The sequence below is a fragment of the Ursus americanus genome, chromosome 8 (genome assembly GCF_024610735.1).
Source record: "Ursus americanus isolate L20-20 chromosome 8, mUrsAme1.1.p, whole genome shotgun sequence".
NCBI classification, from domain to species: Eukaryota; Metazoa; Chordata; class Mammalia; order Carnivora; family Ursidae; genus Ursus; species Ursus americanus.
In genome coordinates, this window is record NC_142134.1 from 30,282,152 (window position 1) to 30,307,418 (window position 25,267).

General features: G+C 35.5%; 1 protein-coding gene across 4 annotated transcripts in view; it reads left to right on the plus strand.

The window, feature by feature from the left end:
- Window positions 1-6,630: 6,630 nt before the first annotated feature.
- Window positions 6,631-25,267, plus strand: part of UGT2A1 (UDP glucuronosyltransferase family 2 member A1 complex locus) — a 55,904-nt gene continuing 37,267 nt past the window's right edge. For 2 of the 4 annotated variants that reach the window (XM_045789084.2, XM_045789049.2), the window contains exons 1-2: window positions 6,631-7,346; window positions 17,660-18,291. In XM_045789084.2, the coding sequence (XP_045645040.1) occupies window positions 6,631-7,346; window positions 17,660-18,291 (1,348 nt within the window). Of the gene's footprint in view, window positions 7,349-17,659; window positions 18,292-25,267 lie in introns of all 4 variants that reach the window. The other 2 variants (XM_045789057.2, XM_045789066.2) reach the window with 1 other exon arrangement.

Below are 25,267 nucleotides of genomic sequence, written 5' to 3' on the forward strand. Positions count from 1 at the left end.
CCATTGCGGAAAAGGGGCATGTGAGATTGTAAGATCCGGTCATGAGGGGTGGAATGTTTGGAGAAGGTCATAGAAAAGACATGACCGGGACCTGGGTGGCTCGGTCAGTTAAGTGTCTGCCTTTGGCTCAGGTCATGATCCCAGGGTCCTAGGGTTGAGCCCAGCATCATGATCCCAGCCCAGCAGGGAGTCTGCTTCTCTCTCTCCCTCTGCCTCTCCCCCCTGCTCATTCTCTCTTTTTCTCTCAAATAAATAAATAAAATCTTAAAAAAAAAAAAAGAAAGAAAAGAAAAGACATGACCACCAGTTGACCTGTGAGCTGGACCCCAACACTCAGAGGCTCCTTACCCTCTCCCCTGTCCTTGGAATACGGGTTCTACTTGCTGCTCCAAAGACATTGTCTTGAGATAATTATGTTGTGTTGGGAAAACCTACAGAGTATATGTGATTGAACTCAGTTAAGACCTCTTTATAAACTTCTAGGATTTTGCAGGTGGGTGCAAGGATCCATTCATCTTGCTGCCACCCAAGAGAAGCTTCATGTATAAATTCCTTTTGCTTATTAAAACTGCCACTTGCTAACCTGGAGTGAACTGCCTTTTTCTTTGCTCTGTCCCTGCCCTCCGAATACAGGGGCCAATTTCAGATTACATCAGGGAAGCTCCTGAGAGGATTATGAACCAACATAAAGTAGTACCTTTTAAAAAAAATAAATACAAAGAGCAATAAGAACACCGGAATTTTTCTGAGATGTTTCTTCCTTATACAGAACAATTCAGTTCTGCTGTAGCTCTTACTGTGTGAATTAACATAATCTCCACTGATCATTACACAAGTCAGGAAAAAAAGAAATCAATTAAAAAATTCTTTTCATAATTAGTAGTGATAATAATAATTTTATGTTGCATGGGTGTGGGAGATATTTACTATACTTCTTAATAATAATCAATGATTATTAATTATTACCAGTCATTATTTCAGGTATAACCAGACATGATTGGCTTGGGGGGGGGGAGGTGAAGGTTTGTAGAAACCATAATAGGAAAGGCAATATTTAATGCAAGTAGTTGCCAGAAAATCAATAGAAGGGAACACCTTTAACACAAGGGTAATCTTCTTAATAATGGAAGTGGAATGCCTTAGGAGTAAACAAATCTGTACAATCTCCTCTTTATTTAAGATCATATTTCTCGCCATATTATGTTTACTCAACTAGCATCTATTTAAATTCAACTTTCAAATAGCAAATGAGTGCTTTTGAAGTTCTGGCTGAAAACTTCAGGTAAGAAATTTAAAAATCTTGTGATAAGCAACATATAAGCAATGTATGATGTATATTTGGATTTATATTTTCTTCTAAAAGAAATATCAATCGACAAGATTGTGGGTTAACTTTGAGCAGGTTTCGTTACTTTAAAAAAGTTTCCAGTTCTTTTTTTAAATAATTTGGGTTTTTTCCCCCTAGGTGTTATTCTTCAGAATAATTTGATAGGTATTGAGGGAACTGTTTTATAAAGTAGTAACGTGGAAGTTTTATCCCAGTGTGAGCTCATTGGTCTCTTTATTTTTTATTTTTTAAAGATTTTATTTATTTATGTGAAAGAGACAGAGGGAGTGCACAAGCAGGGGGAGGGACAGAGGGAAAGAGAGAAGCAGACTCCTCACTGAGCAAGGACCCTGATGCTGGGCTCAACCCCAGGACCCTGGGATCACGACCCAAGCCAAAAGTAGACACTTAACTGACTGAGCCACCCAGGCTAGCACTCATTGTCCTCTTTAAAGGTTTATCTCTTACCTCTAGTTCCTACAGTGGACAGTTCATTTGTTCCTTCACTAGGTAACACATAAAGTGAATACATAAAGGCAAAAATGATTCTCACAAGTGACTGCTACAGTCTTTAAGATAGCATGTGTATAAGAATCAAGATGTCATCCTTTGGTGGGTATTTTATTTTCTTAATGTTGTATAATAGATTTTTTATATTTATATATACATTTTTATATTAATATATTTTAAATTTATATATACCAAATAAATTTATGAAAACTCAAATTTATTTATTAAAAAAGGGATACTTAGAGTCCATAGTCTCTCATGCTTCATTCCCCCTTCTTATTACCCACCTTTCTTTATCCCTTTCTCCTCCTACCAATCATCCTAGTTCTTATGTTTCATAGATGAGAGAAACCATATGATAATTGTCTTTCTCTGCTTGATTTATTTCACTTAGCATTATCTCCTCCAGTCCCGTCCATGTTGCAGCAAATGTTGAGAAATCATTCTTTTTGATAGCTGAGTAATATTCCATTGTATATATGGACCACATCTTCTTAATCCATTCATCTGTTGAAGGGCATCTCGGCTCCTTCCACGATTTAGCTATTGTGGACAATGCTGCTATGAACATTGGGGTGCATATGGCCCTTCTCTCAACTACTTCTGTATCTTTGGGGTAAATACCCAGTAGTGCAATGGCTGGGTCATAGGGTAGCTCAATTTTTAACTTTTTAAGGGACCTCTACACTGTTTTCCAGAGTGGCTGTACCAACTTTCATTCCCACCAACAATGTAGGAGGGATCCCCTTTCTCCACATCCTCTCCAACAATTGTTTCTTGCCTTGTCAATTTTTGCCATTCTAACTGGCACAAGGTGGTATCTTAGTGTGGTTTTGATTTGAATTTCCTTGATGGCTAATGATTTTGAACATTTTTTCATGTGTCTGTTAGCCATTTGTATGTTTTCATTGGAAAAGTGTCTGTTCATATCTTCTGCCCATTTTATGATTTGTTTATTTGTTTCTTGTGTATTGAGTTTGAGAAGTTCTTTGTAGATCTTGGATACCAGAGGGCTTCAGAGGGGAGGGGGGTGGGGGAATGGGATAGGCTGGTGATGGGTAGTAAGGAGGGCACGTATTGCATGGTGCACTGGATGTTATACTCAACTAATGAATCATCGAACTTTACATAAAAAACCAGGGATGTACTGTATGGTGACTAACATAATATAATAAAAAAATATTATTGTAAAAAAAGTAAAGTTATTTTTGTTGGTTAAAAAAAAGGGATACTTAAAGTTTCTGTAAAAAAAATCCTGTTGTAAAAGCAGTAACCAATTTCGGTAATGTAAATACTATGTGTGCTCCCTTTTTGTGCAATTAATTGAAGCACATCTTTAATTATCATGGAACATGATAAAAATATTTGTATATAGTAACTTCTTTTTAATTACATTAGCTTTTCCTTTGAACTCATACGATTTCATAAATACATTAGTCATAGTTTTAGCTATAGTTTCCAAAGATTTTTCTCGAGAGAGATTAGCTTTTCAGTGATCTTAAGGTCAGAATAAATAAAATCACATTTTTAGCTTTCAAAAAAAAACTTATTTTACAACCTCTTTAAGTCTTCATGGCCAATATAATTTCTTCATTTAGTTTTCTATTAAATTTAAGAACACAAATCTAAAATTAAACTTCAATAGTTTGAGAAGTTTCTTAATACTGTTCCATTATTGAGATGCTTTTTCAAAAATCAAAGCTTAGTTATGACATAACACTGGTTTCCTTTATGCACTTTGCTCATCACCATGTGCAGTCACTTCAAACTTCAAGACGAGCATCAAATACCACATCTCTAATGAAAACTTCCCTATCTTTACCCCCCACCTCCAAGTCCCAAACAACAGAAAGCAATCTCTATACAGAGCTCTGATGCATTTTACCTGTGTCGTTTCATCTGAAGGCACTTGTCACTTTCTCTAGTTAGGAGAAAGAGTTAAATGAGAAAGATAATAGATTTTAAATATGTCTTTTACTCCAGGCACTATGGTTGTAGCTTCATCAATGTTATTTTATTTATTTAAATACAACTTTTATCTTATATACTGTTCATATTATTACATAATTTATAAGAGTTATTGAACAGTTATGCATTTATTATATATTAATAGGCATTTTATTATTCATCTTGTATTATTTAATACTCATAAAAGCCTCTTAAATTGTTTCTAATTTCTATTTTATAGATGAGAAAAGTGGGTCTCATAAATATTAAGCAGCATAATGTTAAACCAGAATTCTTTGTTTTTGATTCTAAAATCTAAATTCTTGTTACCATGCTGACTATAATATACTATGCTGATTTTCTTTTAAAGATTTTATTTATTTATTTGACAGAGAGAGAGACAGCCAGCGAGAGAGGAACACTAGCAGGGGGAGTGGGAGAGGAAGAAGGTGGCTCCCAGGGGAGCAGGGAGCCCTATGCGGGCTCGATCCCAGGACCCTGGGATCATGACCTGAGCCAAAGGCAGACGCTTAACAACTGAGCCACCCAGGCGCCCCTATGCTGATTTTTATTATAGTTATATAAGCAACTGTGTCCACTGAGAACATAAAATGGATATGAGAATTATCTCTTTGATTCATCTTTCACTTAGCAGGGAGTTCTCTGTCTAGAAGGCATGCAATAAACACAAATAAAATGAATAAAGACCATACTTTAATTGTTTAAAACTGAATCTAATTCCCTGATAGTGAGTAAAATGAGTATAATAACAGTGAATTGTTACCAATTGTTCCTTCTAGTGAATCATGACAACTGTTTTAAATTATCCTGGCAAGTAATTATGGATCAGGTTGATACCAGCAGGCAGAAATTTTGTGCATACCATAAAATTTTAGTATTTTATGGGTCCTTGAATTGAAATCCACACCATGAACTGTATGATTAGTCTGCCAAACTCTGAACAGTACTTTGTAAAAGTTAGTAACTGTTTTAAAGAAGCAATCAGTGTTTTACTACAGATTACCTTTGGTGACAGGGGAGCTCAGAAAAGACATCACTAAAAAACATAAGATTTTTAATTTCAATAGATTTATGAAAACAAAAACTCATTTCTGCTTATTCATGGGCATATGCATATACATTTCATAGAGATTATTTTACTCCGATGATTTGTCCTACATTACCCAGTGTGGGTTACACAAATTAATATCGAGCATTTTATATTGTGTGAGCAATCTATATGGTTTATATGGATCTATATGGTTTATATGGATAGGTTCCTTACAGCTGATAAGGGGACATGATACATCTGATAGGACAATGTATCTCAGTGGTTATACAGTAGGCTCTGGGAGCCAAAGAGCCTGAATGCTACTGCCACCAGTTTTTTTCCTATTCTCCTATGTGAACTTGGCAAATTATAAAACTTCTCTGAGCAATGGTTCCTTCTTTGATGTGAGAATATAAGATTTACTTCATTTCATCTTTTTTTAGTGAGAAATAAATGAGATTAACATATGTAAAACACTTTGCACAATGTCTGACACACAGTAAGTGCTTAATTAATAGTAGCAATTATGAAAGGTTTGGTCTAAATGTATAGTAGCTGTTCCTTACACAGGCCAGCTAGCTTTTGAGCAGCACTTTCCACAGAAGCAAGGTTGAATTAGCAATTCTCTTCAAAGAACTCTTATTTACTAATAACATTACCCATCATTTTTTCCGTGTATACTTATACACAATTTAGTCATTTACTTATATTTTTTCTCAGTGATTATTAACACAACATATTTTCCTAAACATGGGGCACCTGGGTGGCTCAGTCAGTTAAGCATCACCTTCTGCTTAGTTCATGATCTCAGGGTCCTAGGATTGAGCATTGAGTGGGATTCCCTGCTCAGCAGGGAGTCTGCTTCTCCCTCTCCTTCTACCCTCCCCCAAGCTCATTCTCTTTCTCTCCCCCCCTTTTCACCCTCTCTCTCAAGTAAATAAATGAAATTTTTAAAAAATTTAAAAATATTTTCCTAAACATATTATTAAAGTAGTAATAAATGCTACATTTACTCTATTTGCTTGTACTTCACATTCTTATAAGCATTCTCTTTGTAATAGTCTTATCTATTAAGAACCAGTAACTACAGGGGTGTCTGGGTGGCTCAGTTGGTTCAACATCTGCCTTCGGCTCAGGTGATGATCCCAGGGTCCTGGGATCGAGCCCCGAATTGGAATTCCTGATCAGTGGGGAGCCTGCTACTCCCTCTCCTCCCAGCTTCCTCTCCTTCCCGCTCCTGCTTTCTCTATCTCTGTCTCTCTCTCTCTCAGATAAATAAACAAAATCTTAAAACAAAGGACCAGTTAACTACTATAATAATATTTAATTGTTGCTAATGACATTATACTAAATGTATTAAATACTGGAAAATCTATAGCCTTGGCGTCGCTACATTTCTGAATAAGTTCTGAACCAGTCTGATATTTCAGTACCTGGGCCTGAATGTAGAGTTGAGATATATAGTGGCTTAAAGGAATTTAGTAGTAAGAATTTCACAATTATGAGATGCAATGAAAGGTTTGAAGGATCAAGTTTAAGATAATGATCAGAGAGTAAAAATCATAACCCAAGCTAAAGCAAGAAGTTGAGAAGTCAGACACATGTTACCCCAAGCCTGTAATTATCATAAAATATGGTGCTACCATGAGTAATATCATTTGGTTGAGGGAAGGCTCTTAAGGGTATCAACTGTTTTGAATCAAAACTGAAAAATAATTTGCCTTTCTTTTTTGCTTGAAAAGCAGAGAAATTCGTTTATGTCACATCTCATCAAGTCTCTACATCAAGCTACATGATGTTAAACAAGAACGTTCTGCTGTGGTCTCTTACGATCAGTCTCTTAGGAATCACTCTCGGTGGTAATGTTCTGATTTGGCCAATGGAAGGGAGTCATTGGCTGAACATTAAGATAATTATAGATGAGCTGATTAAAAAAGAGCATAATGTGACTGTCTTAGTTGCCTCTGGTGCACTTTTCATCACGCCGACCTCTAACTCGTCTCTGATGTTTGAAATATATAAGGTGCCCTTTGGCAAAGAAAGAATAGAAGGAATTATCAAGAACTTTGTTTTGACATGGATGGAAAATAGGCCATCTCCTTCAACCATTTGGAGATTCTATCAGGAGATAGCCAAAGTCATCAAGGACTTTCATATGCTGTCTAGAGAAATCTGTGATGGTGTTCTCAAAAACCCAAAACTAATGGACAAGCTGAAGAAAAGCAAATTTGAGGTCCTGATATCAGATCCAGTGTTTCCTTGTGGGGACATAGTAGCTTTAAAACTGGGAATTCCATTTATGTACTCCTTGAGGTTTTCTCCAGCTTCAACAGTGGAAAAGCACTGTGGGAAGGTACCATTCCCTCCTTCCTATGTTCCTGCTATATTATCAGAACTCACCGACCAGATGTCTTTCACTGACAGAGTAAGAAATTTCATGTCCTACCATCTGCAGGACTACATGTTTGACACTCTTTGGAAATCATGGGATTCCTACTATAGTGAAGCTTTGGGTATGTAATTTTTTTATTGATATCTGAATTTGAACAGAGTTTTGTATCAGCTCTTTATTTCTCTGTAGCTGTTATTTTTCAATCTTACATATTGATAACTATCTACTAGTATCACTTGAGAACAGGAAAGAAGATAAAAAACGATATGCTTTGTAACTATAGGGTGTTGTTTTCTAATTTTATGGACTCAAAGATACCAGCTAAATTCTTTTATGGATAACATATAGCAATAGTTTAAAAACAGGACTGATTTCTCATTTAGATATTGCAATGATAATAGAAATTGCCTAGGAATTTCAGTAATGAGCAGAGAAAACTGGAAGAGATTAAGCTTCCTGTAAGTCCATTACTAATATAGGCATCTGTGGGGGGGGGGTGCGCATGCATGTGTTTAAAAACACACATATTTATGGATAATCTCTGATCATTGTTCATATATTTCCTACTGTTTACTAGCCCCCCCCCCCCCCGCCCAGGTAGGGAGTTTACAACAAAGACTAAGATGAAGTTCCTGGATGCAAGAATTTCAGTCAAGCAGAGAAGTCATGCAACGAAGGGAATACTTACAGTATGAACAATGTGGGTAATGAAAATATGTATGAAGAACAGAGATAGTATAAAGGAGGTGGGCAATATGTAACAGGAGAGAGTGACATTCTGAGAAACTAGATTTGAGGTGATACACAAGAAAATATTTAAACAATTAATATGAATTTTCCTGCAAAACAAGTGTGGGCAAAGAAACTGTGCCCAATGTTGTGGAATCTGAAAGTAGCATATGTGTTCTGGGTATTACTGATAATTCTTTATTTATGAAGGTCAAAGTGCAAGGTGGGGAGCCATGAGAAAGAACCACGGAGATGTCAGGATTGCAAAAATGAATTAATTCAAATAAATATTTTCAAAGTCTCTTGTAAGTCATACTAAGCATTTTGGTTTTTGTCTATAAACAACTGAGAACAGTTTAAAGGGATGTATTATGACTAGATTGCATCTTACATAAAATATCTGGACGGATGTGGACCTAGAGTGAAAAGATGTTAGCCTATAGGCTTCTGCATAACTCCAGGAAAGATGCAGTAAGAGCGTGTACTAGTGAAGTAGCTTATAAATGGAGAAAAAATAATGCAGATGAGATTACGTAGTAAGACAATTAGGAGCCCGGGCTATTGATAAACAATTTCCACTTACAAATGTGTGACGATAGAAAAGTAATTAATTCTCTTTACACCTGCACTTATTCACCCCATCTCTAACAGGGCTACTGTAAGGACTAAATTAGTTAACATATAAAAGGATTTTACAATAGTGTCTAGGAGCTAGAAACCATTCAATTTGTGTTAGCTGTTTATCATGCAAAATTAATAAAAACTAATGCCTAATTGGTAAAGGCATGTTAAGAGGCATGAGGAAGAGATTAAGATGGTTTCTTTTTTGGGGGTATAATTGATATATAACATATTAGTTTCAGGTGTAAAACATAATGATTTTGTGTATATATATATATATATATATATATATATATATATATATATATAAAAATGATCACCACAGTAAGTCTAGTTAACACTTGTGGCCATACATAGTTAAATTATTTTTTCTTGTGGTGAGAAGTTTTAGGAGCTACTCTTTCAGCAACTTTCAAACATACAATATGGTATTAACTATAGTCACCAAGCTATATATTACATCTCTAGGATTTATTTATTTTGTAAGTGGAAGTTTGTGCCTTTTGACCCTCTTCACCCATTTCGCCCACCCTGCTCCCCACCTCTAGCACCTGTTGTCTGTATCTATGAGTTGGGGTGGGTTTTTGTTTTTGTTTTTGTTTTTTTGCATATCCCACATATAAATGAGATTATATGGTGTTTGTCTTTCTCTGACTTATTTCACTTAGCATAATGCCCTCAGGGTCCATCCATGTTATCATAAATGGCAGGATTCTCTTTTTGTATGGCTGAATAATATTTCATTGTAGATATATATGCCACAGTTTCCTTATTCATTTATCCATCAGTGGATACCTACATGGTTTCCATGTGTCGGCTATTGTAAATACGCTGTAATGAACATGGGATGTAGCTATCTCTTAGAAATAGTGATTTTTGCTTCAGGTGTAATCTAGAAGTAGAATTACTGGATCATATGGTAGTTCTATTTGTAATTTTTTTAGGAGTCTCTATACTGTTTTCCATAGTGACTGTACCAATTTCTACTGCCATCAACAGTGCACAAGGGTTCCCTTTTCTTCACATCCTTGCCAGCACTTGCTATACCTTGTCTTTTTGATAATAACCATTCTAACAGGTATGAGGTGATTAATAACACAGGAAACAACAGGTGTTGGCAAGGATGCAGAGAAAGGGGAACTTTCTTACACTGTTGGTTGGAATGGAAACTGGTGCAGCCACTCTGGAAAATAGTATGGAGGTTCCTCAAAATGTTAAAAATAGAGCTACCCTATTACCCAGCAAATGCACTACTGGGTATTTACCCAATGGATACTAAAATACTGATTCAAAGGGTCACATGCACCCTGATGTTTTTAACAGCATTATCAACAATAGCCAAATTATGGAAAAAGCCCAAATGTCCACCGACACTATATATATATCGTGTCAGCCATCAGAAGAATGAAATCTTGCCATTTGCAGCAATGTGGATGGAACTAGAGTGTATTATGGTAAGCAAAATAAATCAGTCAGAGAAAAACAAATACCATATGATTCCACTCACGTGGAATTTAACAAACAAAACAGATGAACATAGGGGAAGGAAAAAAAGAGAGAAAGAAGCAGCCCATAAGAAACTCTTAACTACAGTGAACAAACTGAGGGTTGCTGGAGAGGAGGCAGGCAGGGGATGGGCTAAATGGGTGATAAGTATTAAAGAGGGCACTTGGGACGAGCACTGAGTGCTGTGTGTAAGTGATGAATCACTGAATTCTCCTCCTGAAACCAATATTAAACTATATGTTAACTAAATATAATTTAAATAAAAACTTAAAAACATCAGTCAATAAATAATAGGTGTGAGATGACATCTCATGGTGGTTTTGATTTGCCTTTCCCCGATGATGAGTGATGTTGAGCCCCTATTCATACACCCGTTGGCTGTTTGTATGTTTTCTTTGGGAAAATATCTATTCATGTCCTCTAGCTATTTTTAAATTTTTTTTATTTTGCTATTGAGTTACATGAGTCTTTATATATTTTGGATATTAATCTCTTATCAGATGTATGATTTGCAAATATTTTCTCCCATTAAGCACGTTGCCTTTTCACGTGTTGGTGGTTTCCTTTGCTGTGTAGAAGCTTTTTAGTTTCACGTAATTGCACTTGTTTATTTCTCTTTTGTTACCTTTGCTTTTCATGCCAAATCCAAACAATCGTCACCAAGACTGATGTCAAGGACTGACCACCTATATTTTATTCTAGAAGTCTTATGGTTTCAGGTCTTATTGATCAAATCTTCAAACTATTTTCAGTTAGTTTTTGTGCACGGTGTAAGAAAGCGATCCGGTTTCATTCTTCTGCATGCAGCTGTCCAGTTTTCCACTTTTTGAAGAGGCTGTCCTTTCCCCAATGTGTGTTCTTAGCTTCTTTGTCATGAATTAATTGACAATATAAGTGTAGGTCCTTTGGCAAGGACTGTTGAAAGAAGGGTTAATTACAAGTGGCTCACCATCTCCTCTGGGTATGTTAAATAGATGTCCCCAATTCAAAAATAGATGTTTATCTCCTGGGAGATAAATGAAGGCTGAGCTGTTTTGCTATTCAGAGAGAATAAGCATAGCTACTATGTTGATTATCAACTATCCTACAAAGATAGAAATGAATGGTCAATATTGTAGGGCTGAAACTGGATCTTTAAAAAATGAAGGAAGAGGATGAAGAAATGGCAATTTCATGAGGCAATCAAACTGTCAGGATCTGCAAAACCTCTTTAATCTGTTCACGCATGTAGTAAACAGAGACATCTGAATATGTGCAGAGTCTTAGTCAATGAAATAGAAGCCGGTGTACATAGCGCCTTAGTCACGATATAGGTTTACAGTTTTTATCTCATTACTTATGATTTTATCAACGACTTGTTTTCAATCTTGGAATAATAATTATCATGACCACAGTGCTTCTTATTCATATTGGTGAGATTACTCCCCAGATAAACCTCCCTCATGCTGGCAGTCTCGGAATCACATGTTCCGTTGTATTGTGCTTGTAAGCGAATACTGGTGATAAAACCACACAATTTTCCCAGTCATGAAACGTGAGACTAATCTTTCTTAACAATTTGTTCATGGGAATGTAATGAAGATTTCTAAAAATGTTCTTATCCTCTGAGTTTGATAATATCATGTTTCTAATCAAATTACACGCTTTTGACTTAAAATGACTATTTAAGTTTGTCTTTACGAACGATATTCTTATTGATGTTCAGGGACATGAACACTCACATTGAAAAGACCAGGTAAGAAATGGAAGTACTGAAATGACAGAGTAATTCATTCTTGTGCAAGCCTTTGTACACATCCCTGAGTAAATAAATAGGACAACTTTCTGTAAGATTACTTTTCTGCAGTGGTATGCAATAATCTCGGAGTGAGTCATTAATCTCTGCTAATTGCTAGAATCAGGTATTATAATGTCTAAATTACTTCTTTTATTTCAGCATATGGGTATTTGGTTCAAACTCATGGTTCAAAATGTTGATTTCTTCCTGTGCACTAGACACTGTAATAAGTCCTTCACATGTTATATCTCTTAATCTTTGAAGAAAAAACTACTACCACAGATGAGATTATTGAGGCTGGGAAATATCAATTGCTAAACTAAAATTATGTAGTGACTAGTAGGAGAAAACAGTTTTCAAATGCAAGCCTGACACCAAAAGTGCTAGAAAAGTTTTTCTCTCTTTTTAAAATTTCGGGTGCACATCCATCAGTTACTCAGAATATTTTAGGTTTAAACACTCTCCAGTACTTTTCCTCTTCCTTTCAGTGGATTTAGCTTTTGAAGTCTGTTGTTCTATTTCTTATTTATATTAAATTTGCTAACTGGAGTTCAATTGGCTTGTGTTATCACTAGGTAACTGTTTCTTCAGGCAAAGGTTTCCATGTGACTGTTGCCTGGGGCGAGTTGCCTGAGGATAGGTATCTGGTCCTAAGAGAACTTAAAACGCCATGTTTAACTGAAAGTAAGAAAAGCCTTCTGCAGATTTCAAATGTATTTATTTAAAGTTGAACCAGGTAAATTTTGTTTTTATCTACATATTAACAACAAAAAAACCTCACTCAAATTGGGGTAATGTTTAAGAAAAAAATAATGTAGCATTTTAATGCCAGTAAAAATGTTTATAATCCATAAACATTACCTATTGCTACCAACAGTTTTACCCTTCAGCCAGTATAGAAATAAGTAGCTTTTTTGTGTGAATAATCTTTATATGTTAGATTTATATGACTACATAATGTATTATTATACATGAATAATTAGGTGACTAATCATTAAGAACTAACGCCATCTATAGTAACAGCAGACTTTCCTGTAAATATATTAAATAGCAAAAACAACAGATTTTCAAAAAAGCTATGACTATAATATTCAGATCTTTATGTGAACTAAACACTGAGCACAGGTAATTAATGTAAAAAAAGTGCTAGAAATGAAACAAATGTGAAGGTGTATATCTCCAAAGTGCTTGATTTCCAATAGTCATTTTAAAGGAGAGAAAAATGTATTGGGGTTCTTTCCCTGAAGAGTACTACTACATGTTGGTTTGGACCTTTTTTTTTCTCTTTCTTCCCAATCTTTTTCTTGCTTCCCTCTATCCTCTGTTCCTTCCTTTCTTCCTCTGTATTTTTATGTAAATTAATTTTGGTTGGTTAGAATCTTTCAAATGACCTCTGGAAGCATCCCCTTTTTCATAATGACCCATGAGTGGGGTGACAGCCATAAGCAGGGCATACAGATGGAATTTGCTATGGGACATGCACAATTTCAAGGGCAATGTCACTCTTTGCTCCCACTCCCCATGAAAGGGAATGGAAATGATCATTTTTATGGATATAATCTTGAATTTTCTATGTGTGTATTTCTTAAAATAAGTCACTTGTGAAATTTGGTACTGACTACATTTTTAGTAACATATCATTTGGGATGTGCCTCAAGATGGAGCATGACTGACATGTGTAGAGGAACTTGTGGTGTTTGGGAATACCTACACCAAAGCTCAGGCACCCCCGAGGACCATTATCCGAGAAGTGGAAGAAAGGAGGTGGGTCTAGGTGAAGAGATCTGGTTGAACTGGTAGTTTTTAAAGTAAGATTTCTCCCAACATTATCATATATAGCTAACATTTATTGAGCATAGATGCTGTTCTGAATAATATACATGCAGTCCTCACAACTATAATAGGCACCAGCATTCTCCACCATTTTGTAATGAGGAGGCTGACTGAGGTTACAATGAAGAAAGTGGTGAAGCATTTGATGTGAGACCCTGAGCTAAAAGAAAAGTTCTAGAAAGATACTCAGTTTATATACAATAAAACAAAGGGGAAGAGAAAGTACATCGAATTTTAAGCTTTCAAGAATGCATTAACTAAATGCATTCAAGGAACTAAAAAAAAAAAGTTGAAGCTCTAATGTGAAGCTAAAACTCTAAGGTTACTAAGGAGTTGATTACTCAGTGTTTAAAAATAGTATGAAAGATGTTTTTCAAGCTTTTATGGGCTTTGGGCCCACCTCCCAATCCAAGAGACAATGAGAAATGAATTAGCACAATTAAATTCCAGCCATTCATTGAAATGCTCACAGGAAGAGGTCAAGACCTTTACATCATGGTATGTCATTGGAGGAAAAATTGTAAGAAAGAACTTGCATGCAAAAATGTTGTTTTAAGGATTCTCAACTCAAACTAATAGCATTATGCATATTTTAAAGAACTTTAATCTTAATTTAATTTTATATAGACGAACTACACATTCTCGAACAAGTGTCATATACAGTGTTAACACAAACTCAACTGAGTAAATTTGAATATCTAATTAGCTTTATTAAATGCTTCAGAGATAGGATGCATCTCATCTAGCAAGTAGAGGGGAACTCTGTAGAGCTGTAGAAAAGGAAAGGTTTAAAGGGTGGGTTGGAGGGATTTACTAACAAAGAACGCAATGTTTTAGGCAAAGTTCCCTTCCTAAGGGGAAAAGTCCGCAGATCACCTCTGAGTGTTGACCAGGAAATTCCAGTTGGCAGGTTAAAGGTTACATGCCTCAGGGAGGATGGGTGGGGGGGGGGGGGTTTGAACCTACAGTTAGATTAGGTATTAAGTCTTGGTTTACTGACTAGGACATTAACATGACTTCATTTTGGGCCTGTGCCTCTCTTTTTAACAACACAAATCTTATTAAATAGGATTCTGAGAACTTTATATTTTTTTATTACCATTTGGAGTACTTCCTTTCCAAGGAAGCAGAGTTAAGTATGAGAACTTGATTCAAAGTACAAGGACAATATTCTAATTGGTGCAAACTTTCTCTGGCTGACTTATTTTTCACTCATGCTACTCATATATTGATGTTTCGTAGACATATTTAAAAATATTATTTTTCTGGGCTCTTTAATTATGTTTAAGATGTGATATTATCAAATAGTCACAATTACAAAATGTAATGGTTTTCTGATTTTTGCTGTTATAAATCATATCTCACATTTTAAAAAGTAGAAGGAAGAATATTCGGCTGGGAACTAGAATACTTAGGCATTCATGTCACCTGCCACTTACCTGCAATACAAATTTGAGATTATTTAACACTTTCTCGAGCTGTGTTCTTGCATATAAAATGATGGAGTTGGGCAAACTGAACTCATGCTCTCTCCAGAATGCCAAACCCATTATGTTCTTACTTCTTATTCAGAACAGCTACTAGTGAATTCACGAAGCAGACAAACGTGATCGTTTTAAATCACTGAACTTCATTTTTGTCACAAAATCAGGCATATTTGGCAGGAGTTATTATTTTTCCCATTGATGAAAATTTAATTCCAAGATTAAACCTACATATGTTCCCAAACATAATTTATTTTTTAATCTTCTTAAAATGTTTGAATTTGCAATGATATGTTGCAGGCATACAGGGAACTGGAGAATAAATATAACAGACATCTACATTGACACTTGTGAAATTAAACACCGTAACATCGAACTTTGAAAACAAAAAACATATATGTTAGCTTTTAATAAATTCTATTATCTGCAATTGCTCTTCAGTAAATTAGATAATTATGTTACCGTCCTGAAAAGGCCACTTAACAGTGGCAAATGGACTCCTTGAACTCTTCTCTTTTCTTTCATTCAGGGTAAGTCATGTAATTAATTAGGGGATATATTTTGATAAGCTTTTAAATGCTAATATAACTGTTGCTAGTGAACAATCCCTAATTATTATATCCTACCTACCTCAACAATTGGACAAATGAAGTATTTTACAGATGAACTTTCAGTTATGCCTTGTATGTTGTTGTGTTTTGTCCCCTTTTTATTAGAAGGTTATGACAGCAACAGAATTATAAAGATATATCAAATTCTTTTCACCAGGCCTATTTTACTGGTCATCGGGATCACTCTTACTCTTGCTGTTGTGCTTCAAAACCTAATTAATTTTAAAAGTATAGACATTATATTCAAATTGAGGCTGATTCTTGAAAGGACACCAATACAATAATTCTAAAAGCATCACTTCTCTCTCTCTTCTTCCCTTCTTTGTCTTTCTGGTCTTTTTGTTCCTCAAAGGCCTGTAATTAGTCAGTTTAAAGGCAACAGAGCATGAAAAGAAAACAAACCACTTAATTTCCATTCTCAATTTCTGTTCTTATTTTCTCTTTTTAATGGCAACTTCTGGTGATTTTAACTTTTAAAATAGCATCAATATATGGTTGCCCTTCTGCAGTTTGGCATTTACTAAGAATCTCAATGGATAGGTATCATTATATCTATGTCTAGCTGTTCATTCTGTAGCTAGCCCATTGGTTTACTGATCAATCTTCAGGCAACTTTATTAAACTACAAACATTACCAAATTTTTGCTTTGAACCAAGAAGTTTACAGAGCAACTTTGCAAATATTATTGCTAATCCACAAAGTAATATAACAAATTAACATCACTATCTCTTATTTATGCAGGAGCACACCAAGGCTGAAAGGGTCTAGGTAATTTTCCTGGGTCACAAAGCTTGTAAAAGAACAGTTTTTGAATCTGGGGTATTGAACTCCAGTGTCCACCCGACTTAAGCTACTACACAGCACTGAGTGAAAAAGCGTGTGGCTTCTTGTGGTGCTAGGCCCTATCTTCTTGATTTGTACATGAAGATGTCACATGAAAAAAGTGAAGAACTCCCTGCAACGAGGAGATGATTATCAATATAGTTTATCAGAGAAGAAAACTCTCCTCTGACAAATGTGTAATAATTGGCTCTATAACCCAATTAATCTAAAATATCTTGAAATCTTTGAGAAAAATCTCTTCCAAGTGAAGGTTGTTTTTAGTTTTTCTTCCTAATATGAGCCATGGGGAATTAATAATAATGCCGGTCATTGTGAATTGCCAAGGTTTCTAAAACTTACAAAGATGAGGCGTAGCACTGTAGAAATCCAGCAATTTCTCAAATGATGTTATGATAATAGTCCCAGTTGCCCTACTTTGTCATAAGTTTTTGGGTATGCAACTCACCATTAATTTAATTAACTATGAAATGTAGCAAGTAATTTATCCCACACAAGACTCTGGAAAGGACTGAATTAGACAATATGTGTAAAAATGTCTTGTAATAAGATATCTAACTTGAAGTTACTATAAGTTTTGAGAAAGTGGCTTTAGCAGTAAGAACTATTATTCTTTGTTTAACCTAATTTTAGGAAAGATAAATTAAAGACACATTTTATAATTATTATCACATAGTACACAGACACCAGGCTTATAACTTGACTTCTTCTTTTACTTTCAAATAGGATTTGATTTATTTCTGTTGTTAGAATAATAATATTGCATATAATGGTTTGAATTATATCATTTTGCTTTTAATCTATAGATCAATTGACCTATGGATGAGTATACCCATCACATTAAACATTGTTTATTTGACAAAAAAATCTACCTAAGCATACTTTGAAAATTTCTTTTTATCCTAAAAGATCTACAGTAGATGGTTTTCATAATGGATATCACCATGCCTAAGAAGTTTGTGCAGCTGCTGGTTTTTAATTTGATTTTGACTGAAATTGTTCTAAGTGGAAATGTGCTAATTTGGCCAACGGATGGTAGCCATTGGTTAAATATTAAGGTCATTCTAGAAGAGCTGATTCAAAGAAATCACAATGTGACTGTACTGGCTTCATCAACAACTCTATTCATCAACTCTAACCCTGATTCTCCTGTGAATTTTGAGGTGATACCTGTCTCCTACACGAACAGCAATATAGACTCCTTCATTGAACACATGATAATGCTGTGGATAGACCACAGACCAACTCTTCTCACACTCTGGACTTTCTATAAAGAACTAGGAAAACTTCTAGATACTTTTTTTCGAATCAATGTACAAATCTGTGATGGAGTATTAAACAACCCCAAGTTAATGGCAAGACTTCAGAAAGGTGGTTTTGATGTGTTAGTAGCAGACCCAGTAACTATCTGTGGGGACCTGGTTGCTCTGAAATTAGGAATTCCATTTGTGTACACATTGAGGTTCTCTCCAGCCTCCACAGTTGAGAGACATTGTGGGAAAATCCCAGCACCTGCCTCCTATGTACCTGCGGCTTTGTCAGAGTTCACTGACCAGATGACATTTGGTGAGAGGGTTAAAAATACTATCTCTTATCCTCTGCAAGACTACATATTTCAGTCCTACTGGGGAGAATGGAATTCATACTACAGCAAAGTTCTAGGTAAGTCTCTGAAATATTCTTTTAATGTCTCCAGATACCCCATTTATTCTTGTTGGTAAAACAGCAAAAGGATTCTGTCCCACTGCACATGCCAGGCTGAAGTAAATCTACTCGTTATATAATATCCTCATACAAGATCATTCTTCTTGGATAAATTTCTTAAAAATAATGGTGGTATTAATTGTATGCTAGTGCTTCTATGCAAATAATCTTGTGCCTATTTAGGCAATGGCTTTTCAATGAGTAAATCAATTTCAAATATAAATGAAAGTGCCTTTACTAGGATGAATTGCAGCACTGCTAAAAAATATCTGGCAAATATTTTGAAGTAATACATGATTTCCTTTCCCCCTTCATTCCTCATTCTTTTCTTTGTCTGCAGAAAACTTTAAAAAGCCTAGGATTGGGCATTGGAAACCTGAGTTTATAGCCTCCCCCATCTCTCACTATCTCTTCATCCTTAGGCTCCTCTGGGTGCTTAGACTAGCACGCCTCGTCTCCAGCTTAATTTCTCCGTATCCTTCAGCAATCCTCAAGTTTCCTTGCCTCACACATTCCTATGAGGATCAAATAAAATAATGCCAACAGCTCTGGATGGTTGTTTATCTTTCTGATCCTCGTGAACCTTCCTTCATTTTTCTGTTTTCTTCTCTCCTGAAGGTTTTTTTCCCTCTAAATTTATCAGTAGCAAGTACGAGGGATATTAATTAACAGCAGAAATTAACTGTTGATACTACCAATGGTACTTTCTCACAAAGTTAATATATAAAATATTGTCTTTTTACATACCTTTCAGCCTTCCTCCCTCCCATTCTTTATTTTCCTTTCTCCTTCCCCTCCCCTCTCCCTCCTTCCCTCCCTCCCTTCCATCCTCTCTCCTCTCTTTCCTTTCTTCTACCATGCTCTCATTGTGTAAAAAAAAAAGTATTTACTGAACACCAACCCAATACCTGCCACTTTTCTAGGCACAGTTGGCAAAACAGATCAAAATCTCTACTCCCCGTGGAGCCTACATTTTAATAAGAGGATACAGACAGTAAATAAATAAAATACAGGATGTTAGACTGTGATGTATGCTATGTAGTAAAATAAGAATAGATAGTTCTGGGAAGAGGGTTACACTTTTAAATACAGTGGCCAGGGAAGGTTTCAAAGCGTGACATTCAAATGAAGACCTGAGGGCAGTGAGGGTGAGAGCCATTGGGATTCCTGGGGGAAAAGCTTTTTAGACATCCATAGGAACAAGCGGAAAGATCTTTGGCAAGCCATAGAAGCAGAAATATCCTCATTGTAACGTGACCTTAATCTTACCTTTCACAAACAGAATTTGTATATATATTTTTTTCTTTCCTGGATTTTGGAATATTCTTCACCCAATTTTCCATCACTTAAAAACTTTTAAATTTCTTCACAGAGTTGTCTAGAACATACCACACACATATGCAAGATAATAAAAATTTGTATATACATTTAAAGATACGGTAATTAGATTTTGAAAGTAAAATGTTGTGTTTTTATATTCATTATAATGTCATTTAACTATATTTTATTTTTCTGTGGATTCCCAAGTTCATATGCCTCAGTGACATATTTTGATTTAAATTTAGATGTTATTTTCCAAGACCTTTGAAATGTGTCCTATAGTAGGTACTTCTGCCCGCAGATACATCCCATAGCAACTATTGCAGGTACTGAGTGCGATAAAAGTCTCTATTCCTTAAATAAGGGGCTTACGAAAAGTAAGATGGTGAAAGTTCTTGGAAAGCACGTGAGGTTCCGGGTTCAACTTCCACTTGCTGTGTAATTTTAGGCAAGCGATTGAAACTCTGAGTCACAACATTACTACCTTTTTAAAAGGGGGTAATTATTTCACTGTACTCTTTAGGGCGATCATATGATATATGGATACGCTATGTCAATTATAAAGCATTGTTCTTGTGTTAAACGTTGTTTGCAGCAAACTGCTAAGAACCCTGCAACGACAAAAGCCCAGGGTTCTATGCTTACTAAGTAGTCAATATAGATAAGCAAAGAATAAACGGCCTCTGGGGTATATTAACTCTTCCTTCTCAGAGGGAACCATGACAGATTATATAATGTATGGAAAAACCTTTGTAAAGCAGAATGTTTTTGTCTTCTCATTGTCACAGGATCATAATCTAGTTTGAGAAATCCCCGTCCTGAGAAATTAGATATCATATTTACTTCAATTCTTTGTACTCCTCATGTTACTAAACATACTTGAACAATAAATAATGGCCTTGGATATTTTATTTCAAACTGAAGTATTGGGAGTAGTATAATCCAATTTGTCTTTTGACTGCAATTGCGGTCTTCAAGTATTAGGGACACCTGGTGGCTGTAAACTGATAGCGAAGTAGATTAGGTACCTTACATTTGGTATTATTATCAAACATAGGAGAACACAGGACATTTAACAACATCACCTTTCAGGAGAGTTTCCATCTCCGTGTTTATTCGTTAGTTCTCTGGGAAAAATCAACTAGAAGCACAGCATGTTGAAGTGTGATAAAGAAAAATCCCAAATATCTAAATGGAAGGAAACAAGTTAGAAGGAAATGTCTAACTGTACTGGTTAAAAATCCTGTTTTAGGGGCGCCTGGGTGGCACAGCGGTTAAGCGTCTGCCTTCGGCTCAGGGCATGATCCCGGCGTTATGGGATCGAGCCCCACATCAGGCTCTTCCGCTGTGAGCCTGCTTCTTCCTCTCCCACTCCCCCTGCTTGTGTTCCCTCTCTCGCTGGCTGTCTCTCTGTCACATAAATAAATAAAATCTTTAAAAAAAAAAAATCCTGTTTTACTTATCAGTGAGATCTTAAATTTTACGGGTGAAGCAAATAAACTTTATCAATTCAATTCTAAATATGCTTCTAAATATGAATAGACCTATCTGGAAAAATGACAATCATTGCTATTCATATATGGGAGTGAATCTCCAATTAATCTTCCTCAAGCCCAGAGCTCTGCAGTCACCGTCAAGCCGCCCTGAGCTTGATCTCTCCCCGGCCTCTGAGAGATCTGCCGACTGGCGCGTGGAGAGCTCTAATGTGGATAGGATCTGGGGACTCGCCTTTGCTACAGCTAGAGGAAGCATGAGGGCCCGAATGCTGTATAAAGTAAACAGGTAAAGCAGCTGCATGTCCTTGTTTGTCTGTGTCTTTCGGCTTACCGGTCTGTTTCCAGCTTTGCAAGCACACTGCAGATCAAGAAAGCAGAAAGCCCAGTACTAATCTAGGCACCATTTGGCCAGTGGAGCCCACTTTTACACGTCAGTACCACACTGGTTCCATGTTGGTCCCTTTCTCTCCTATGGCGGAAATTTTAAATGGATTCCCTAGAGCTGGTGCTACCTTTTCCCAGCCCATGAAGAAAAAAACAAAAAACAAAACACAAAACAAAACAAAACAATTGTTTAAAGCTTCTTAACATTTCTTCCCTACCTCACTTGCCTGGAACTGGGCTGGAATAATCACATTTTTTTAAATATGTATTTGATTTTTGGTTCCTTTTCTGGACCCAGTGTTTTATTTGTCATCCATTCTAATCCCCATTGTCAACCTCCCATCCTTTTTCTGGAAAACTTGGATCTATCTCTTTGTTAATCTTCCCTTACATGAGGCTTCTAATTCCTTCTCACATGCAGTTTCCCTGGGGTCAGTGCTGTAAGGTTTTTAAAATTCTGTGTAACCTATCTTTTGAAGTAAGACATAAATCCTAATTTTACAGTTTACTGAAGTTTCACAGTGTGAACCTATCCATACAACCAGCACCCAAATCAAGAAACAAAACATTATACCCGTAACTCCCCTTTCTCCTCGTACCGGTCCCTACAACTCCTAAGGGTAACCACTTGACTTCTAACTCTACAGATTAATTTTGCCAGACTTTTAACTTTGTATAAACGAACTACACATTGTGTACTCTTTTGTATTTTGCTTCTTTTGCTAATGTTTTTTTATATTCACCCAAGTTGTTGCATAGTGGTATAATTCGTTCTTTCTCAAAGTTATATAGATTCTATTGAATTAACATACCACACTTTATTTATCCATTTTGCTGTTTATAAACATGTAGACTATCCTGGTTTTGGTTATTTATGATAAACATTGCTCTGAACATTCTTGTACGTGTCTTTTGGTAAATATGTGTGTGTCATACCTGAGTGGAAATGCTGGGTCATAGGGCATGCATTTTTTAGCTTTAGTATATACTGCTAAAATCTATTTTCTCAAGTGCTCATGCCAATCAATAATCCCACCAGCCATTTACAAGGATTCCAATTGGTCTTCATTCTAACACTCAGTATTTTCTCTTTGCCTTTTGAATAAATTATAACCATGCTGTTGATGTGTAGGATTATCTCATTTTTTAAAAAGATTAGGAGCTAATTTGTACGTGGTAAAAGGAAGTGCATAAAGTATACAGTGTGATTTGTCCTGTCAAATGGATATATCTCTGTAACCAGCACCTCAATCAATTTCTGGGATCCCTTTTCTAAAAAAGCTGCTGTCTAGACTTTTTCAGAGTAACTCCTACCACTCAGTTTTCATTCTTCATTCTGATTAATTTCCATTTTCCTTTTGTGGGCTTTTAAATGCATTCTCTAATAATTTTAACTCTAAAAGTAACACGATTACATTGTCAGTCATGTTCAGTTTGTGTTCCATCAAGCAGCTCTGGTCTAGCTCTATTCAGTGATTCTGCAGCTAACGCCCTAGCTAATTATACCATCTTTGCTGATAGCTTATTAAATAGCTACTCTGACTAAACACCAACGAAGAGCTTTGATAGGTGCAATGTAGACATTATTACTAATCCAACGCGCAAGCCAAGAATGATCATTATCTTTTACATGGGAGCCATCAAATTTCAGAAAGATTAAGCGACTTTGCTGAAATCACCAAATATGTAACTGAACCAGAGAAGACCCTATGTATATTGAATCCACTACATAAAGAAATTCACATTCCCAGGAGTAATGACCACCCTATAATCCCCAGGATTTTAATTTGAGAAGTCATAGGGAAAAGAGATAAACAAGTCTGCCCAACTCCCACTGTTTGCTTGGTGACCTGGTGTTTCCTGTGAGCCTTCACTCATCCAAGTTTCTTGAGGGCACTGCTATGACATTATTTCAACTTGATGGACTTTTGTTTGTTTCGCAAGTTAAAAATCTTTGAATATTTTTGGGCAGATTGTCTCTGTTGTCACAGAGAAGTGCGTGCTCCTGAGTCTGTAGAACTTTGCTTTGTCTTCAGGGAATGGCATGCAAGTCCTGGGTACCCTTGGCCTCTCCTGCTTCCTTATGGTGTTATAAGAATTTTGAAATAATCTTAAATAGCTTTTGAGGAGGAAAAGAACTAGTGTTATTTGCACTGGCATACAGTTAAGTGCAAATGTTTGGTTTAAACTGACATTTTAATTATAACCGTTTCAAGAATATATTATTACTTTACTTTTAAAAATCATCTTTGTGTTTTTTGGAGTGTTTTCCAATGTTTCTTATATAGGTTTCACATATTTGTTGTTAAATTTCAACCAATTGATTTGTTTCGTTGTTGGCCTTAAAAATGGGTTCCCTCTTCCTTTTCTCTTCTATTGGTCATTGTTTATATACATAAACTTAATTATCATTCATTTCAATTTCATATCCTGGTATTTGTCCATATTATCCTATGCTTTACAGTAGTTATCCAGACACATGTTCATTAAACTGATACTAGAAATAAATTACATCTCCTTTTCTAATTCTTATGTCACTAGTCACCTTTTCTTGTCTAATTTAACTTCCGATAAATTCAGACTTATTTAATAATGGTGAAGATAGTTGCCTTCATCTTTGATTTTTAAATTTAGTTGAAATGACTAAAGTTTATTCATTAATTAACTGGCTTATTTATGAGCCATGTGAAGAAAATATCAATTACTTACTTTTACATTTAGTGTTTTCTTTTGTAAGTCAGAACTGTGTCAAGTTTTGTCAACTTTTTTTCCACCTATGGCAAGAATTATTTGATTTCTAGGCAAGTTAATGGATGAATTATATGATAGATTTCCTACTATTGAATTATTTCTGAAATGATTTTACAATCATTTTTGTATAAATCATTAATATTTTGCTGGATATATTTTTATTGATAGATGAAGAGCTGGATAGAAATAGAATACAAAATAATCCACTTTTGTGTAATTTCTTTAAGATTTTAGAACATATCATAGATATTTCACAAAAATAACCTTTGTTTTCCTGCTTTTTCCATGCTTGTAACACTTTAAAAGCTTTTTTATTTTTTATATTTTAAGGTTTACTATAATTTTCTATTCTTTTTTCTCCAGATTTATTGAGATATAATTGACATATAATATTGTGCAAATTTAAGGTATAGAAAGTAATGATTTGATAGATGAATATATTGTAAAATAACTACAACAATAAAGTTAGTTAACAAGTCTTTCATCTCATATAGCTACAGTTGTGTGTGTGAGTGTGTGTGTATGGTAGAACATACTATTTTAGCAATTTTCAAATGTTTTATAGAGTATTGTTCACTATAGTCACCATGTTGTACATTACATCTCCAGAACTTATTTCTCTTGTAACTGGAAGTTTGTACCCTTTGATCACCTTCACCCATTTCCTGCACCTTTCAACTTCCACCCCTGGCAACCACCATTCTACTCTCTGATGAGTTCGGCTTTTTTTAGTTTCTATATACAGGTGAGATCAGACAGAATTTGTTTTTCTCTGTTTGACTTGTTTCACTTAGCATAACACTCTCAAGGTTCAACCATGTTGTTGAAAATGGCAGGTTTCCCTTATTTCTCATGGCTAATTTCTGTCCCATTGTGTGATATATGTATATCACAACTTCTTCATTCATCTATCAATGGACACTTTTGTTGTTTCCATATTTTGTCTGTTAGCTGCAATAAACATGGGAGTGCAAATATCTTAT